Source organism: Euleptes europaea, chromosome 4 (genome assembly GCF_029931775.1).
Source record: "Euleptes europaea isolate rEulEur1 chromosome 4, rEulEur1.hap1, whole genome shotgun sequence".
Lineage (NCBI taxonomy): Eukaryota > Metazoa > Chordata > Lepidosauria > Squamata > Sphaerodactylidae > Euleptes > Euleptes europaea.
Window position 1 is genome coordinate 60519317 of NC_079315.1, and position 20492 is coordinate 60539808.

Genomic DNA, 20492 nt, shown 5'->3' on the forward strand with positions numbered 1-20492 from the left:
TAAAACATCCCTTTAAAGGTAAAGGTAGTTTCTTGTGTAAGTACTGGGTCACACTGACCCATGGAGTGACATCACATCACAACGTTTACTAGGCAGACTATGGCAAATTATGTATGGGAGGTTTTGCCTTGGATTTGCCGCTCTCTAGATGCACATTTTCCACATCCAAATTCTCAAAACTCTTCCTGGGGGCTTATTGTTGAGTTTTGAGAATTTGGATAGAGGAAATGTGCATCTAGAGAGCGGCAAATCCAAGGCAAAACCTCCCATGTGTAAGGGTGGTATATTTACAGGGTAGTAATTTACAATCTAATTGACATGATACAAAAGGAAACAGGCTGGAGAGAAGGAAGAGGAAACTAGGTAAATTCAGCTACCAACTTCTACAATAATGGTTACATAATGATCAGTTGGAATGCCTGCTGCTAGAGACAATCTTGGAAAGAGTGGAACCAAACAACTGGTTCCAGTTGAGCCAAAAAGAAATGGCCTCGGGGCCTCACATCTTCCTCTGTCAACTGTTCCTACCAGCAAGAGACAGGGACCGTTATTGCACTGTGACACAATAATGTAGTATTGCACTGTGATGGTTCACTGTAAAAATGTCTTCTACCAAACATACATCACATAAAACAGTTCTCGTAGTTCAGTCCTAGGATCGCTAACACTAATACCTAGACTTCTACACTGTTTAGTTACAAATCACATCACCAATGCAGAGTTTGGAAAATATAAAAACATGCTATTTTGAAAGTAGTGATTAACATAATACTCCAAGAACATCTCCAAATAAGTAAACTTACTGTGAGCATGGGAGTTGTGAGCAGACCCCAAGCAAAGAATTCCAAGAAGATGACAACAACCGCATGGTATACGCTTGGCCGACCAATACCTTGCTGTAACGAAAAAGAATAAATGTGATTTGTAGACACTTACTTCAGAAAATAACATTTTAAACAAAACACAGACACACCAAATTTACAAAGCTAGTAGAGTTTTTTGCCAATCCAGTCATTGTCAAGCTATAAAGCACCTCTGCAGATTGCCAGTTGGCACACCAATAGCATATCCTTTCTCTCCATCTCATCTCAAAATGATTTATAACCTAAGACCAGGGGTCGGCAAACTTATTAGTCAACAGAGCCAAATATCAACAGTACAACGATTGAGATTTCTTTTGAGAGCCAAATTTCTTAAACTATATAGGTAGGTACAGTGTTTATTAACTTAATAAACTTTAATTAAAGTTTTAAGCCTTAATTAAACTATAGGTACACTGAATAAAACTTGATATCATACTTAATAATGATCTTATTTATTCCTCTCTTAGCAATCTCTTGACTAACCACAAAACTTGCAATATTAAATACAGGATATTGTCGAAGGCTTTCACGGTCAGAGTTCATTGGTTCTTGTAGGTTATCCGGGCTGTGTAACCGTGGTCTTGGAATTTTCTTTCCTGACGTTTCGCCAGCAACTGTGGCAGGCATCTTCAGAGTAGTAACACTGAAGGACAGACACTGTCCTTCAGTGTTACTACTCTGAAGATGCCTGCCACAGTTGCTGGCGAAACGTCAGGAAAGAAAATTCCAAGACCACGGTTACACAGCCCGGATAACCTACAAGAACCAATTAAATACAGGACTTGCTATAAATTACATTGCATTAAAAACTATCATAGTGGTAAATAATGCAAGAGTAGATTGAAATGTAATATGAGTGAATAAGGTGATTTTTTTTAAGCCTTGCAATTTTAGGAAATCCTAGATACCAAAATTTAAAGTTAACAGAACTCCAGCTAGGACTAGATATAGTCCACCTGCCATCACATATTCGAAACTAAATTCTGCAACATTTACAGAAGTTTTCAATGTTTTCACATCTGAATCCATATCTAACACAAACCCTCAATAATATGAACAAATTTTACTTTTTAAACCTTATGTATCAAGCTTTTCCCACTGCAATCATTTGCTTTTTCTTTCTCTCTCTCTCTCTGCACCTCGCATTTCTCTTCATTCTCCTTTATAAATATTTTTTAAAGGAGAATGAAGAGAAAATGGTGTTAGTGACAAAATGTCAGATGCAATGCATTTGAAGCTGGGTCACAGCCTAGTTGTGGGTCAGGAGACACCAATTCACAATTACTAAGACACCATCAAGATAAAATCTGCAATAAGGCTGGTGTGACCAAAACAAATTTCCCATTTTTACAGACCTCCAGAACAAAAAGGACGAGGTAAATCAAGCAGTCTTGGGAATTACAAAATCTAGTGAACCTATTTACTTTTGGGGGGGGGGAGCGGATATGAACGAAAGAGAGCGAATGCAAGAACGAGGTAGATTGGAACCAGAGTCCCAAAACACATTTAAATGAGGCGTTTCTCATCTGTCACTCTTACGTGGAGAAAGACGGAGGGGAAGAGCAGAAAGGTAGTCTAAAAAACAAACTTTACAATTATGGGGTTTGGTTTTAAGAAACCAAGTGAGTTAATTTGATGGTGACAAAAGTTCACGTGGACAGCTGACCCCATTCCTGCCTTTGGCCAGGTATGAGAGGTGGAGGAGAAAGAGGAAAACACGAATGCTGGATTTTCCCCTCCCCCCCCCAAAAAAAAAGATCCAGCAGGGGAGGAAAGGTGGTCTGGCCAGCAGGAAAGGGGTCCGCACCACTCACCCCCCTCCCTTTCTGCAGGCTCGCCTTCACCGCGAGGCGACTGTCGGGGGAACAAGGCATCGTTCCCGCCGAGGACGGCCAAGAGCCACCGCCCACACCCTACCTTTCGCCCACACAGGGTCATCGGCAACAGAGGGAGCAGACGCTCCAAGAACAGGCCGGCCGGCGACCCCCGAAGAAAGGGCAGCCCTGAAGCCAGGAAGGAGCCAGCTGGCAAGTGGCGCCCTGCCGCTGCTGCCTCAAGGACCCAACAGCCATCTGGGAAGCGGGTGAGCCCGCTGGGGCTGGGGAGGGCGATGCGTCCCCGGCCGGGGATTAGCCTCTCTCTCTCCTTATATGGGCTCAGGGGAGGGACCTGGGTCATTTGTGGCAGAGCCACACTCAAGGACCCAAAGAGCCGCATGCGGCTCTTGAGCCACAGTTTGCTGACCCCTGACCTAGACCACACAGCAAGTTTAACGAAGATAATTGTTAAACTTCAGAAGTGAGCTGATTTCTTACAGACATTAGAACACTGCCATATCACTCAATCCTAGGTTATTTTAAAATATTTTTAATTATTAAAATATGTATATATATAAAAAGCCAATATGTAAAAATCAGTATCAAAAAAGAAAAATAAGTTTTGAAAAATCAAATCTTAAACTGCAGTTACGATTACAATCATTACATCTATACTAAGGGCAAAAGTATAGCAGACAACAGCATGCTATGCAATACACAATAATAAAACTCAATAAATTAGTAATAACAATAATAATCCTAGGTTACTGAGAGCAATTAAAATGAAAGCAATGAACTGTTTCTGAAAGATTTCCAGACTTTGCAGAGTTCTTACAAAAGGAGAATTCTTAAGAACATCTGGGTGGGCAGAACTGCACTGGGAGGTAACAGAACAAAAATCTTATTGACAGAAGAGGTTTCATTTCAGACCTCAAATGCCCCATTTTTATAATGTCAGAGATTAAAAATACTCTATTTTACGAAAGCATGGGCTCAGTTACCTTAACAAATGTACCTAGACAGTTTTTAAAAGTGTGTCCTTCATCCCAAAATATATATTTATTACTTGGACATTGGTATCTGCAAGACTGCCTCTTCCCCATGCTTCACTTACCTGAGCAAGGCCTTCTGCAGGAGCCAACCTGCCAATGGGCACAATTAACAACTGTATGTACATGTGTCTTTTATGCTGTGGCTCCCACTTTATGGAATGGCCTGCCTGAGAAGGTCAGGAAAGCTCCCTCTCACGGCTTGCCCCAAACTATGCAAAACTGACTGATTCAAGAGGGCTTCCCTACACAAGCAATAGAGTTGCACTGTACTAAATGGTTCACAAAGTTACTTAGATAAATTATTAAGGTCTGTGGTCTATGCTATTGTGTATAGCCTGCTGAAACTAGAATCCTACTGTGTAATTTTTGCTTCATTTAATGTGTCATGTTAATACTTATGCTTTGCTTCAGTGCTGGTTTTAGACTTCTCATTGGTTCTATAACTCTAATTCCTATTGCATTGTTTACTGAATGTTCCAACCAGTTGATTGTATTTCAATCTGCCTTGAATCCAAGTGAGAAAGGCGGACTATAAATAACATATATAAATAAATAATACCTGCAGATTAACTAGATATTATCATGCAATTCTGTACTATGAAATTACACCAACTAAGATGTCTTGTAAACATCTCATGAATACGAGAATAATTATGTTTATGAACTTCATGGATTTCAGGAATTTTTCCTTTCTGCCATGACATTTTTCTTCTTCTGAACAATGTCGCATTTGAGACACAGTAGATAAAAATAAATACTTTTTAAAATTAAAAACGGATTTTATAAATAAAATATTTTTTGAGGAAAAATTTTTATCTATAGTTTAAATAGTTTTCTAAGATAGATTGTGGTCTAAAGGTTATTCATCGTGAAATAAGGATTAGTTTTTAATTATGTAGTATGAGGCTGAATATTCATGCAATGTTTAATTTTTTTGGTAAATGAATTCCATTAAGCCATTCACAATGTTATGCTCTTCCAGAGGTTTCTGTCAAATAATTTTGGGCAGTTTTTCTACCTAGAAGATATTATCACAAAATGTAAAGAGGGAGGGGCAAGCAGTAAAAATGAAAGTAAAACCTCTTGGGCAGAATATTCTGCATGTCTTGGGATCTTTGTGTGTATAGCCTGAGGTTTATCATACCATTCTCTCCCTGGAGGAGACAATCTATAATGGCAGCAAGCCGCAAAAGAGACCAGTTTGGGAATATTTTAATGATGTTCCTCTACTTATGGGTAAGGCAGGCATACGTGCAAAATGCAAACACTGCAACAAAGAAACGCAACGCCTAGTGGCCTGAATGAAACTGGGGATAGTTCACCTCGCGGTAACTTCATAATTATCTATGTATTTCTAATAGTATAACCAAATCAGTATTTTAAATATAACTGTAAAACTAATCTGAAAAGTTATTATTCTAATAATGAAACCTTCATATTAAGATTACACCAGCAAGAATTGGTCTTTATGTAGAAAACCATGATGTAAATCTAGTCTTACTGACTAGTAATTTAAATCAATTTGATTTCAATCAAATCCACCCTGATTTGAGATGTTTTGCTTTTACAGATAAGCATCTTCTGTTGAGTACACAGAATACTGCAGTCAGCAAAAGTGACAAAATGCTCTTCCATGGAGACACAAACTACCTATAAGGTGGTGTAATGCTTTCCTCCTTACAGAACTCAAATGTTTCTATTTATAAAGCTCATCAAAACGTGAAACATTAAAAGCTTTTTCAGTATACCTGCCAATGGCAGACACTTTCACATGCAATTACTCAATCTAGTCAATTAACTAAGCTTTCTGTGGGTTTCTTTAATCTGGTACAAAGTAGTGACAGGGAAATAACTTTCTGTAAATTTTAAGTTACTCTGAGCAGCAAGCACTATGAATTTTAATAAAGTGTGCGGAATTTTACATACTTATTTTATCCTGCAGGCTCAGGGAAACTTATACTAATTTCACTGAAGTTTTATCTACTACTATCCCCAAACAGCTCAAAACCTAATATGCCCAATGAAAGCACAGGGGGAAACTACACATAAAAAAAACACCAAAACTATTTCTAGTGATGCATCACTAGCTCCCATTACTCCACTTCTCCAAACAGATAGCTTAAGCATCACTTTGTCCACATTATAAGCCTCTCCACCTCCCCTTCCCTCGTGTCACAAATTGATGTAAAAGGAAGATACATTTTAGAACACACACTAACAAAACTAGAAGAAATTATGAACTTCTTTTAAAAAATGAGTGATCATAATACTGTATAATATTAAAGTCCTTGCATGAATGTCTGCCAGAAGGACAGTGAAGGATACTTTACAGACAAGTGGAAAAGTCTCTGCTGTCAGAAAAATTCCAGCTGAGCAGAAAAACAAAATTAGTTGTTATTTTAAAAAAGCAACTCTCTCAGTGGTCTGCTAAGAAATGAATATGTTCATTGCCTATTAAGAGGCATGGAACATTGAGGGAAGTGAGGGGAAAAGCCATACTGGGAGAAGGGGAGAAAAACTGGCTTGCTTGAGCCCATGTGTGTGTGTTTTAAGTGTTGTCAAATCGCTTCTGACACATGGCGACCCTATGAATTAATCACCTCCACATAAGCCCTTAAAAAAGGTAAAGGTCCCCTGTGCAAGCACCAGGTCATTCCTGACCCATGGGGTGAGCTTATAATATCCAGCAGAGAGTAGTGAGGCCAGGCTTTCCACTATAGCAGAAGACCTCCTGCCCTGAATCCTAGGGATAAAAGGCAGAAGGGAGTTGCTTCTAGAGCAAACCTAGAAGTGATGCACAAAGCCCTAGGATTCCACCAAAACATTATGGTAAAATCATAGTTTTGACGGAATACTAGAGTATGACAACAGTGTACTGACAGCAGTCCCAGGTCTGCACCAGAAGTGGGACTGCAGCAATGCCTGTTTTGAATGTCCCCACCCCGTTGGTTGCCATCACTTGATATGGGGTTCTCATTCACCATCTATAACTCTCCCTCACCTACAGGGCACTATAGATTTTTAAGAACTTCAGGCTACTTTCTAGGTAAAACAGCCCAGGTGTAAGGATTAATTATGATTAATTAGAAAGAAAGAATTTCCTCTAATCCTAATCATACAAACCTCAAACAACTCTAAGCAGCAAAGAAAGCAGATACCTTAGAAGCTCTTTGAACTAGTGAGATGTGCCTTATAAAGCATAAGGGTGGGGAAGATCACCCCCCCACACACACACACTATACCTCCCAGGTTCAGGGCTAGATGAGCAGCTTCTGGCTCACCAAGGCCCAAAACTCAGCAATCAAGAATTACAGGTAACTGTGATATAGTACTGCACTGCTGATGTTCAGGGCAAAGTGAGAAGGAAGCTAGCTATCCAGACCTGGACTTCAATTATCTCATACGTTCTCTGCCCATAGAGTAGAAACACTTTCCCAACAGTTTGTCCCCAACATGATTCTTCACAGGCCTCCAACCTACCTGCTCTAATATTTGTACCCCATCATCATGGTTTAATGGCTATCAGTCAGCAGGGTGGATAAAAATCAATGATTTTTAATGATTTAAAAATTTTAAAATTAGTTTTTAAAAATAAAATGCTTTTTGAAGAAAAATTTATCTACAGTTTTCTATTTAAGATACATGACACGCCAAAGGTTATTCATCACAAAATAAGGATGAGGCTGTATATTTATGCAATGTTTACATTTTTGGTAAATGAATTCCATTAACCCATACACAATGTCATGCTCTTCCAGAGGTTTCTATAAGATTATTTTGGGCAATTTTTCCATCTAGAAGATATTATCACAGATGCTTGGTTTTGCAGTTCTCAGAACTGTGAATTAGTGTCTACAGAGATAACATGCCACTTCTTCATGGCAAAAATGTTATAAAATTAACATACAGAGTTGAGGGGAAAAACCTTAATCCCATTGTTCCTTTGCAAATCTATGTACATAGAATCAACCCCTTACCTCTTAAGTGCTCAATTTCAAAAAGTTCACTGAACAGATTGTTTGGAATGCAATAGATCTGCACAAGGAGCTAAGTGTGAAGAAAGAGGGGCAAGCAGTAAAAATGGAAGTGAAACATTTTGAGCAGAATACTCCACAAGTCTTTATGTAGAAAACCATGATTTAAATCTAGTCTTAATGGCTAGTGATTTTACAGTGCAATCCTGAAGGGAGGGGCGAAAGGGGTTTGGAGGTGGCGGGACCCCTGCGGTGGCACAAGTGCCACTTGCTCTGCCCAAATGGACACTTACGCCGCTACAGGGCCACTTATGCTGGTGTGAGGAGCCACATGGCAGCGCAATGCACAAGTGCCAGCATAGCCTCAAGCGTTTCACAATCACAAGAGTTCACACCAGCACCAAAGAGGGTGTTCCCAGGGGTGGGGCTGACTTGTCAGCTCCCTAAGCCCTTTTGTCCCAGGAACCTTTTGCTGGCTCAAACCTGCGAAATTGGTGGTGCATAGAACAGTTTCACTAGGCTTGGGGAGGGGATTCATTTTTGGCTTGCGGAGCTCGTCAGAGTAAACTGTTCAGGAAGTGGCGCAGCTGCACCATCCCTGGCTGCCCCAGAAGTACCCCCCCTTAGGATTGCTCTGCCCGTTGTGATTTAAATTGATTTGATTTAAATCATATCTATCCTCTCAGTCAGTAAAACATGACCACCTATCGACAAGCTATGAGATTGCTATATACACAGAAAAATACTGCTCTGCAAATTAAAAATCCTCCCCTGCTCAAAACAAAATTCTGATGATGACTGAGCATGCTCTAAGGAGCCACAGGTTGCTGAAAGCAGTAACAGTTAAGGGGGGGAGGGAACTATGGTATCCCAGAAGAGGTTATTTTTCAGTTTATACAGCAGAGATTATTTTTCATGAATTGTCAGTAGGTTGATGCAAGTAATAAGGAGCCCCTGGGGAAAGGTTGCCAGTTTTGGCTGTTGGTGATGGTGCTGATCAAGGGCTGACTTGTTCTCTTCTCCCGGGTTAGCCTGACATATTCCCTACTTTCACATCCACTTCAATTCTGACAACTGGGGATAGCTTGATACACCATGTGATTATAAGTTAGTCTCTTCATCCTCAAGAGTAAAATATTATGAATAGCATATCTGAATAGCTATTCAGAGTCTGAGATATTTCAATAGCTTAGGCGCTCATGTAACACAGTTTTGGCTTATTTCAACAGTTCACATAAAACCATTATTACGATTACTGCTTAACAGAAGCAATTTATATGCTAAAACAAAGGACCCAGACAAAGACAGATTTTCACAGATTAATTCCTGGAAAGATATTTTGACAAAGTGATACTTGTAAACTTTTATAAGAACCACAGCAAAAAAAATACACTAATTACAAAAAGCAAGCAAAGTGCTGTAATTATTATTTATAGTAATATTATACAAATCTAGATGTATTAAGGCAACTGAAAAATCCAAGTTAGTAACAATCTTTGGTTTTTATCCTAGAACCCAGAAACTGCTGAAGAAGTAGAACTGCATAGCCACAAAAGCCAGTTCTTAAATGAAGAAGGGGTAACCTGACAACAATACACCTGTGGAGCAAGGTGCAGTGTATCCTCTGTCTTTGCTACTATGTGACACCATGATGCCATACTATTCTGTACAAGGGCATAATTAACTTCCTTAAATATGTGACAACAGGTAAATTAATGGTAGTTACTTCATACATTACAATTTCTTACGCACAGTGGAGATTACTCCCAAAGTAGCAAAAAGGACACTGCAGAATGAGGCATGGTTTTCCTCCTGCATACACAGACAGCTGCTGTGCACATCAGCCATGTAAAGTATGTATGTTGCATTTATTTCAACAATAATGGTCAGCTGGAACCCAAAAGGCCCAAAGCAACTCTCTTGGGCTCATGATGGATCTGGCAAAAAGCCTACCTACAGTTTTACCTGTATGAAAAACCATTTCCCTTTTCTTACAAGTGACAGTGGTAGTTTGCACTTTGATATTTACATTTGAGTTTTGTGCATTACACCTCAGTTGTGCCTGAGAATCTGCACCCACAATTGGTACGGCAGCCCTTATTGCTTCATGGTACCAACTATCATAGAATCTGGTTACTTGTGATGGACTCCAGCGTACAGCAAAATATACTTCCAGACCCCACTTCAATACTATTCAGGCTAATCTCTAGAACCAAGTCTACCATGGCCAGTAGTGCCCACTTGTACCTAGCATTCAGCTATACAAAATTTATATTTTGCCATCAAAGCAGCTAATTATTACAAACGCATCATAAAAATAAAATACACATATAAAAGTACAAAAGCAACAATTACAACCCAAGAGAAATAATTGAGAAAATGCCAGACACAACCAAAAAAAATCTTCACCTACTGACGAAGAATTATGGATGGGAACAGAAGAATGTTCCCTGGAAGTGACTTTTGCAATTTTGGTGCCATTACTGAGATGATCTGGGCTGCTATCTAACCAACCTCAGAAGGCAGAGGCACCCAAATCAGGCCCTCAGATGATAATCATAGCAGTCTGGTAGGTTCTTGTGAGAGTAAGCAGCCCTTAAGGTATGCTGTTCTCAAACCAGCACCTTGAATTGGGCCTAGAAAACTGGGAGCCAGTGAAGATGGACCAAAACTGGAGTGTTATGGCTCCTACGGCCCACTCCACCCAGCATCCTGGCTGTTGTAGTTTTTGTTTTTGTTAATTTAAAACATTTTTGTCATGTCTTTTATCCATACAGTTCACCCAGCCGACTCATAAGCTAAAAAGAGTTAATATGTCCTGTCTCTCTGTACGTCTTTCTTACAGCATACAATTAGCAATATCAGTTTTACTGTCCATCTTTTGCTGAACAAAGTAAATTTGTACCATCTTGTATATAGTATAGCAGAGTTGGTTTTTTGGTTTCATTTATGAGAAAACGCTCATTATACTTTCAATTTCATTTGCTCAACACATTCTACCTATCTACAGGTCTGTGACTTTTCAGTTGGCAGGAAGCAAACAAGCAAAAAAAAATTTTTCCCTCGTTCTTGCAAATTTTTCACAAGTACCTTTTTAAGCGAAAACCTTTCAATGACAGTTACTTGGACCAACCAACATACCAAGCCCACAATTTCATTTTTTCACTTACAGTTACTGTGAGGGACATGTGTCTCTGACTCCCCTTCCCCTTGTTAGCATCTTCTATCTCTGTCCCTTCGAACTCGTAAAAGCAGTTCACACCTCCCCATGCCTTCCTGGGCCCCGGCGCCTCATCTGCCTTTCCCAGGTGCCGCTCTTGTCCTCCCCTGCTGCGCTTCCTGCATGCACTCCCTCGGGCCGAATATGGCCTTGAGGATCTGATAGTCCTAACAGTCTCTCTGGGACCCGTTTGATGTTTTGTATTACACCAATCTATCTTGTAACTTCCCACAACAGAAGTGTGAACCCCAGTGCCCTGTAGTAAATATATTCTGTAACCCCGATAAGCTAGCTCACTTGCAACTTCAAACCCGTGTCTGTCTTGTACTATCTGAAGCCTTCAATAAATCCTTTGTTTCAGTATCCAAGTCTGAGCAAGTGATTTTGCGAAGTTAGCACAGCTAGGTTGGGACTCTCACAGTTACATTTCCCCAGCATAATGTTGATGAACAATGAAGCAATAATGCTTTACAGAAGTAAATTATTATTACTAAACTATTAACTTACACAGGAACCCTTTTTGCCAACACAGCCACTCAACTCCAAGCTATAATTTATTCCAAATGAGGAGTTTGTCAGATTCACTGATCAAGGGATCCTGTGACACACTAGGTAGGTAGGCTGCAACGTACAAGTAAATTATCTGCAATGCTAATCTGTACCATTAAACTTAATAAAACCAGCTCCAGAGTAGGGCTAGTGTAGCAAAAATAGAAAATCAATCAAATTGCAATAACCACCTTATGTGCCAATACAATTGCTTAGAGGCTGTAGAGAAATACTTCTGCAAAACAGTGGACCACACGCACAAAGTACAATATGTGTTTACTGGGCTTATGGGCATGAATGAGGCCCACCATATTGAACCATATTTAACAGCATGGCCACTTGCCACCAGCGATATGTAGGTAGAATGATAATATCCCACATCATTGGGGTGACACAAAAAAACACCCAACAGAAACATCAAATCTCAATATTGCACAAGTGATGAGTAATATCTGAGTTGACACCAATGATGCATTTTACTTAAAGGTTATTATCAGAATTCATAATATGTATGAATTTAATTCTACAAATTTTATGAGAATTTATTTTAGTGGAAATCAGCCTAAGTTTCTCCACTAGAACTTTGCTATTTTAAAAAAGTAACACTACATCACAAACTGCCAAATGAAAAGACTAAAATTAAACAGCAAAACCCTTTGTTACCTTATCAAGTGCCACAGACACCATGTGTGTATGGTTCTTCTGCAACATATTACAATGAGCCAAGAAAAAGGACAAGAAGCTTAAGGCTAAAAAGTGATGGTAGCAAGAACAGACTCAGCAAAAGGGGGCAGGGAACACACCACATTGTTTGCTCTTAACCGACTTAAAAGCATACAGACAGGGCAAATAGAAATAAGCCAAACAACAGTTAACCTACTCGAAAATCATTCAAGACAGTGACAGACTTACTGATAGGACTAAAAGCCTACACCAAAGTAATTGCCAGGCAAAATTCCTTTATAAGCACGAACCACACTGCGACTTTGACACAGAGATTGTGTAAGTTGTAAGTAAATAGTTGAAACGATAGTAGAAAAGAGCAGGAGTCCAGTAGCACCTTAAAGACTAACAAAAATATTTTCTGGCAGGGTATGAGCTTTCGTGAGCCACAGCTCACTTCTTCAGATACCTTCTGGCAGGGTATGAGCTTTCGTGAGCCACAGCTCACTTCTTCAGATGCCTTCTGGCAGGGTATGAGCTTTTGTGAGCTACAGCTCACTTCTTCAGATACCTTCTGGCAGGGTATGAGCTTTTGTGAGCTACAGCTCACTTCTTCAGATACCTTCTGGCAGGGTACGAGCTTTCGTGAGCCACAGCTCACTTCTTCAGATACCTTCTGGCAGGGTATGAGCTTTTGTGAGCTACAGCTCACTTCTTCAGATACCTTCTGGCAGGGTATGAGCTTTTGTGAGCTACAGCTCACTTCTTCAGATACCTTCTGGCAGGGTATGAGCTTTCGTGAGCCACAGCTCACTTCTTCAGATACCTTCTGGCAGGGTATGAGCTTTTGTGAGCTACAGCTCACTTCTTCAGATACCTTCTGGCAGGGTATGAGCTTTCGTGAGCCACAGCTCACTTCTTCAGATACCTTCGGTATCTGAAGAAGTGAGCTGTGGCTCACGAAAGCTCATACCCTGCCAGAAAACATTTGTTAGTCTTTAAGGTGCTCCTGGACTCTTTCCCTTTTCTACTACTGCAGACAGACGAACACGGAGACCCACTGTGAGTTGAAACGATGAAACTCTTTGGAGAAGAGACACAAAGGCTGGCGAAGCGTGTCTGGTAAACTTTGCCAGGAGTAAACGCTCAACCTATATCAGGCAGGACGCCAGAGGAGATGGAAGGATGGCGACAGAGGAAGCGCCCTGCCCTAGCTCCCCAAGCAGGGCTCGAGCATCAATCGGGAGAAGGGCGATTTCAAAAACGTTTTCCCCACCGCCGTTCAGAAGGCGAGAGCCCAGCTCGTACGGACTTTTTTTAAAAAGCCAAGAAACAGAAGATCCACCCCCCCCCCAAAAAAAAAACACTTCTTCCCGGGGCTGAAGGCATGAGTGAGTGTGTGTGTAAAGTGCCGTCAAGTCGCAGCCGACTTATGGTGACCCCTTTTTGGGGCTTTCATACCAAGAGACTAACAGAGGTGGTTTGCCAGTGCCTTCCTCTGCACAGCAACCCTGGCCTTCCTTGGTGGTCTCCCATCCAAACACTAACCAGGGCGGACCCTGCTTAGCTTCTGAGATCTGATGAGATCAGGCTAGCCTGGGCCATCCCGGTCAGGGCATGAGTGAGCACCGTCGTATTAAACACCTTAGCAGGGCCAGTCGCCACCAGGGAAACGCAGTGGTCGCATACACGGGGGAGAGGAGACGGGCAGACGGGTCTCTCTCTCTCTCACCCGGAGCCTTGGAACGAACGGAGGGGGGGGGGAGAGAGAGCGGCGATCAGCGCCCCCCCCCCCGAGACCGAAGCACGTCTCCGGACACTCACCGGGGCGCCTCCGCCGGGCTTGAGGCCGATTCTCCCCACCAGCATGATGCGGCTCCCCCACTTCTTGCCGCCGCGGCCTCCTGCCGCGTCCGCTTCCCCTTCCACCACCGCTGCCGCCACCGTCAAGGCCACCACCTCCGCTTCCCGGGCTGGCGCTGCAAGAGGAGGAGGCGGCGGCGGCGGCTCCGGCTCGGGGCTCATTTCGCTCCCATCTTCTTGCCCAGGCGGCGGCGGGGGCGGCAGCGGGGGGGGCGGCGGCGGGGGGGCAGGGGCTCCGGGCGGCCTCCCGCCGGCTCCTTCATCTGCTGCCACCGTCGCGAGGACCAGGCAACGCGCGCGGGAAAGGGTGGGGGAGCGGCAGGCCCCCCGACGCCGCAGCTGTACTCGGCGGCAGCGTCGCTCCTCCTCGCCCGCTCAACCGCCGCGCGCACGTGACCCGCACCGCGGCGAAAGCCCTCGCGCCGCCTTCCCCCCCGGAAAACACGTCACACAGAGAGGCGGGGCTTCAGAGCGGGAGGCGCGTGATGGACAGCGACGGGTTCACTGGGACGGTATCGAGGGGGCGTGGCTTGCGCCGGGCATTGCGCCTCCGCCTCGCGAGTTCAGCGTCTCGGTGGGCGCAGCGCTAGCTTAGCGGGTTAGCCGCGTGGTCCTTAAGCGGCCCCCGCCGAGCGTGGCATGCCCATTTCTTGCCTCCGTCATTTTCTTGTCCCCAAAATCCTGGGGCGTGAGTCCCAAAAGGGAATGAAGGATTTGCCATTTCCACTCCCAGACAGATGGGAGCTGTTCAGTGAAATAGGAAAGCCGCTTTTAACATGCTCAGAGGAACTCTCTGCTGACCCTCTCTCTTCCTACGTGTTTTTCCGCTTCGTTTTTTTTTAAATCTGTTCCAGCGTTTCACACATGAAAACAAGGAAACAGTAGTATAATTGTGACGCCTGTCAATCATTGTGTGTGTGAAGTGCCGTCAAGTCGCTTCCGACTCACGGCGACCCTATGAATGAAAGTCCTCCAAAATGGTCCTATCTTTGACAGCCTTGCTCAGATCTTGCAAATTGAAGGCTGTGGCTTCCTTTATTGCGTCAATCATTACGCTTTATTATCTAGGGCTCTTCTCTGCCTGCTGTGTGTGTTGAATTTGCTCAAGACCGAGGCTGCAGGATCCTGGACTGGCGGCTGAAGCAATCGGACTGACCATGAACGTTTTCTAGACGTTCATATGGAATGTTCAACAATATGATTAAACATAAAAACTTTCCTAGGAGTGAGTCGTATTGAATAGCAATGTGTAGGATTGTGATTAGACTTGTTTAGGATGGTACTGTTAATCTCCCGGTGGATCTCGCTGATTTTAACTACTGAACAGCTGTAACTGCATCACACTCAGCAACGTTTATTAGCTGTGCTGGGGAGCAGTGTACATTTAGTGTCACTATGCATAGATACGGTGAAATGGAACCACACTGCAAGCTGTGTTGTATCACTCTTGGGACTAAAACCTGGACAGCTCCAGTGGATGGCTGTGTAAACTAGCACAGTTTTCAAAATCCCCTCCCCCAAATGCAAAAGACACATAAAATCCAGGGATAGCATTTTACAACAAATATATTTAACAGAAAAGGGATTTTCCAAAAAAAAAAAAAAAACCTGCAGTGGGGAAACATGCATCACACACACTTCACAAAATCAGGACTGATTTCTGGGGCTAATCTACTAGCATACAGAAAGATGCTGAATGTAATATACCTACCCGTGCTGATGCCAGTCTTCTTTTTTTACCAGCTTGTAGTCTGCCTGGATCCAGCATGCCTTGCCCATTCTATAAAATGTGGGCCATAGGTTCAAGGTGTTATACTTTTCAAGGTAACTTTTATCATAAACCCAACAACTTTACAACCTCATGTATAACTGAATCATAATTGCTATGAATATGGCAACACCGGCACAAACGATCTTCAGTGCCCTTTGGAAAGGACTTTCTGTACAAAGGCAAGTCCTAGCAATGGGTTCCCAGACACACCAAAAAAAAGCAAGTCCAATATGTTAACCCAAAGAAGTGCAGAGCTTCTTCTTCCCCTTATATGCTCTTCAATGGCTCATCCTCCAGCTTCTATTCTTGATGCTTTATTTCTCTGACTTAGGCCTGCAAAGAAATTAGAAGTTCCCTCAGTCAAGCTCTAGGCCTTCCTCTCCTGACTGAGGGGGGTAGGGCTCTTGCCATGGATAATATGGGAGCAACTTTACTAACTGCCCATGATCCCCTTTTGTTCCCTAGGCCCTATAGTCTAAGTATCATACTAGGATCTGGGAGACCCAGGTCTAAATACCACTCGAGCATGGAACCTTGCTGGGGGACCTTTGGCTGGTCATATGCTCTAAGTCTAACCTATGTTACAGGGCTGTTGTGTGGATCAACTGGAGGAGAGGTGAATGAGGTAAGCCACTTTGGATCCCCATTGGGGAGAAAGGTGGGGTGTAAATGAAGTAAATAAATAAATAAATTGTCAGGTTCACTGCCAGTAGATGTAGTAATGATCACATGTCTGTGCGTGTGTAAGAGCCATGAAGTCGCAGCCACCTTATGGCATCTCCGCCCCAGGCTCCCATTTCCTGCTCTGATTGACAGCAGGAGAACAATACATTTAAAATCACAGGCGTCCTGTGTGGCATAATGACACTTCTGTAGAAAACCTGGAAGTGACATCACGTCACTCTAGAAATTGCTGAAAATTGCTCCCATCTCCAGCCAGTTGCCCGTGTAGGCACCAACAATATCCCATTCTACTTAGTGTCACCAATGTTGCTTTAAAATGTTCTTTCTAGCAATATCTCAATACCTCTTTTTAAAGAGAAGTGCTGAACAGAGATTAAAACTGAGGCCACATACATACAAAGCATGTATCTGACCACAGACGTTTGCTTGCTTCTTTATCCTCATTGTGGTGTTAAGGATTCTATTCTAATATATTGGTTTTGTCACTAATCAGGCGCAGAGGGGAAAAATCTAATGTGGAGTCATATTAGAAATGTTAATAGCCCCTTTTGGCAGAGAAAATGCAGCTAGTGCATCTATGAGCACTCTCATTAATTAGAACAAGTGCTCCAGCTTATATTCAGCATTAGATACCTTGCTGAAGTCAGCTTCCCTTGCTTCATTATGACTACAGGATCATCTTTTTCTAATAATACAAATAGAATTAAGATTGTACAACTATCTTCATTAAAGAAATATTGCCATTATGAATTTGATCATTAAAGCTGCAATTCTCTTTGGGGAAAGGTGTCAAAATTACTGCCATCCAAATACAAATTCATAACTGTATACAGGACAGTATCCAAAGATTCCAACCAGATTGGTTTTAACCTTTTAGTTCTGCCTTGGAGTTCTGCAGGAGAGCAGTTTTAAATTTCTCTCAGGGCAGCAGGTAACACTAAGTTAATGAGCTCTATGGCTCACAGACACCGTTCTGATTTGTCAACAGCACAAAAATGATTGGCTCCTCATCTTGAAGAGCTCCTACATAGGCAGAAATTCTTGTTTCTGTGTTTATTAGATGGGGAGGATCTTTCAAATAGCCTTTACAATGTGCATGTTCTGTTTTACTGGGCCAACAAGACTTACTTCAACAACAACAAAAAAGTAGCAATGAGCTATTAATAGCCTAATCCTGAAGGAACACATTATTTGCTGTGGCACATGGAGATATTTGCACCACTGCAGGTAGAATTTACAAAAAGGTAAATGTAGTTCCCTGTGCAAGCACCAGGTCATTATAGACCCATGGAGTTCACACCATGATGTTTACTAGGCAGACTACGTTTAAGGGGTGGTTTGCCATTGCCTTCCCCAGTCGTCTACAATTTACCCCCAGCAAGCTGGGTACCTGTTTTACCGACCTTGGAAGGATGGAAGGCTGAGTCAATCTTGAGCCGGTGACCTGAAACCGACTTCCATCAAGATCGAACTCAGAACGTGAGCAGAGCTTTGGCTGCAGTACTTCATAGCATCCCATATAGGGCAAGAGGTGGGAGAGAGAGCCATACAATTTTCCCTCCTTGAAAAAACAACAAATTCTCCCCACTGCCCTAAAGATCTATGAATGATCATGCCTTTACACAGGGCAGGAGTCTGCTATGGTAGCCCTCACGGGTATACACAAGACATAGTTTTGCTTCACAGAAGCCAAGGTGTCATTGGGGTGTACAGTGTCTGTTTCCGTACCACACAGGCTATTAAATGAATGCTGCTATAGTTAGAAGTGAGTTTTATAAACTGTTTAAAAGTATACATATGCATTTCATTCTTCCCTTGGTAGTACTTTTAGGTAGACTTTATGGGCAATGTGTTTGTTTTCATTTTTGATCCACTGTTTTGCAAAAAAAAAAAAAAAAAAGGGGTCAGTCTCTCTTTCTGAGGTTGAATTCGGTGCCCCTTTCTTTGAGTTTTGCCACAGTAGAAACTTAGCCGTATCCTATTCAACATCAGTGGTGCTGGAGGACAGTTTTAAAAATGTTTTGCTTGGTTATCATCCTATTATAGATATGTTACAGGGAAGTAGGTCCTACTATTTTAATAGAATTTACTTCAGAGTAAGTATAGTGCAGCCTTAGTAGCCAATAAACTGAAACTCTGTACAAACACAACTGAGGTGTTACTGGTCAGAAACAGCTTTAATCAATGAACTTATTCTAGAGCAGTGGTGGCGAACCTATGGCACACGTGCCAGAGGGGGCACTCAGAGCCCTCTCTGTGGGCATGTGCGCCGTCACCCCAGCACAGAGTTCACCTGAGTTCATTACTAGAAAGCCAGAGGGACGCAGGGCCAGGCTGCTCCCCTCTCCCTCTCCACGCGCGCCTGAGGGCATTTCTCACATCACCCGCCCCTCTGCCCAGCAGCCCGATGGGAGCGCTTCCTCCCTCCCCTGTCACATGCGGCAGGACGGCTCACATGCCAGGCGGCTCACATGCGGCGTGAGGGTGTGGCATGGATGGCAGCCTGTTGAGTCTGTGGCAAAGGTGATTCCCGTGGTGGGGTTGGAGAGGAGCTAGGTTGGAGCATAGCTCACAGTGTGGCATAGCTGGAGGGGAGCAGAGCGCTCAGGCCACAGCGTGGGCTTTGCGGCACCTCCCACGTTTCAGTGAAATCCCCTACTAAAAGAGGAACACCCACTTACCCAGCATGTAATTAACCTGTGGAACTCCTTGCCACAGGATGTGGTGATGGCATCTAGCCTAGATGCCTTTAAGAGGGGATTGGACAAATTTCTGGAGGAAAAGTCCATCACAGGTTACTAGCCCTGATGGGTATGTGCTACCTCCTTATTATATTATCAGCATGCATACAACAGCAAAAATCATATTAATAGTTCAAAAGCATGCCAAATGCAAACTTTTACCTTTCAATAAAAAGTTGTTTGTATCATGGAAAGCTCTGTTATTGTGTTTTTCTTTTAAGACAAAAGATGTTAATGTGTGAGTTGTTTTTTTCTAAACTAAAACCTCAGTATTCAGGTTAAATTGCCGTGTTGGCACTTGGCAATAAATAAGTGGGTTTTGGGTTGCAGTTTGGGCACTCGGTCTCTAAAAGGTTCTCCAACAATGTTCTAGAGGGAGTTCCACTCCCTTTAAAGGAGCAAGTACTCCTCTTGGGAATGCTTTTAGATTGATGTCTGCAGATGAATGCTTAGATATAATCTTAATTATTCCTTAAATCATAAGTCAGCTGTTATGCAAAACACACACAGCTTAATAACCATTCCAAAGTCATTTAGTAAACTTCCATAGCAAAGTGGGAATTCAAACCAGGGTCTCCTAGACTCTAGCCTGAAATTGTAACTACTACACTACAATGGCTTTCATGCAGTGACTGCTGTTCAATAGTAATGCGCATTCAGGCCTGCCAGTGGTTGCTACAAGGCTTGGTCCCAATGAGTCTTCCCTCAAAAGACAAAACAGGACTGTAAAAGGATCCTCCCCCTGCCTTTTACTGAAAGAAACCAAGGCTTGAAGTCTAGCAATATTGTTGTAGTTGCCTAGCAACCCCCAAAACAGCCATTGCAGAGGGAATTTGTTTCTTAAAGGTGAAGGTGCTGCTTCTATTATTTGGGGGAAGGGTTATTATTATATCTTTAAGGTTTTGGAGATTTTCTCAGGAGTGTAGAAAGATCTGTCTTGTCTGTTCTGGTCTCCAGTCTTTGGATTTAAGTATCCACAGATGGGGCCATGTTGAGTATTAGATATTTTGACAAGTAAGAACCCACAAGGACTTCCAGAAGGCATCTCATTTCCCCCTTTCTCATTATTTCCTCTTTCCCTTCCCTGAAAGCCCCTATAGCCTCTCCTCCTTTCCTGCTTCCTTCTCTCCTTCCAGGGTTGCCAGCTCCAAGTTGGAAAATTCTTGGAGATTTGGGGGTGGAGCCTTCACAAAGTGAGGTTTAGGGAAGGAAGCTACCTCAGCTGGGTATAATGCCATAGAGTCCACCCTCCAAAGCAGCTGTATTTTTTTACAGGGAAACTGATCTCTGTCATC

At 42.7% G+C, this 20492-nt stretch overlaps 1 protein-coding gene across 1 annotated transcript in view; it reads right to left on the reverse strand.

Annotated features, from left to right (window-relative positions):
• The window catches only part of MFSD14B (major facilitator superfamily domain containing 14B), a 41861-nt gene extending 27668 nt beyond the window's left edge, over nt 1-14193 (reverse strand). The window contains exons 1-2 of the mRNA XM_056847938.1: nt 13963-14193; nt 804-896 (exon numbers count right to left, since the gene is read on the reverse strand). Coding sequence (XP_056703916.1) covers nt 804-896; nt 13963-14163 — 294 coding nt within the window. The 5' untranslated portion in view covers nt 14164-14193. The remainder of the gene's footprint in view (nt 1-803; nt 897-13962) is intronic.
• Nucleotides 14194-20492: the final 6299 nt, after the last annotated feature.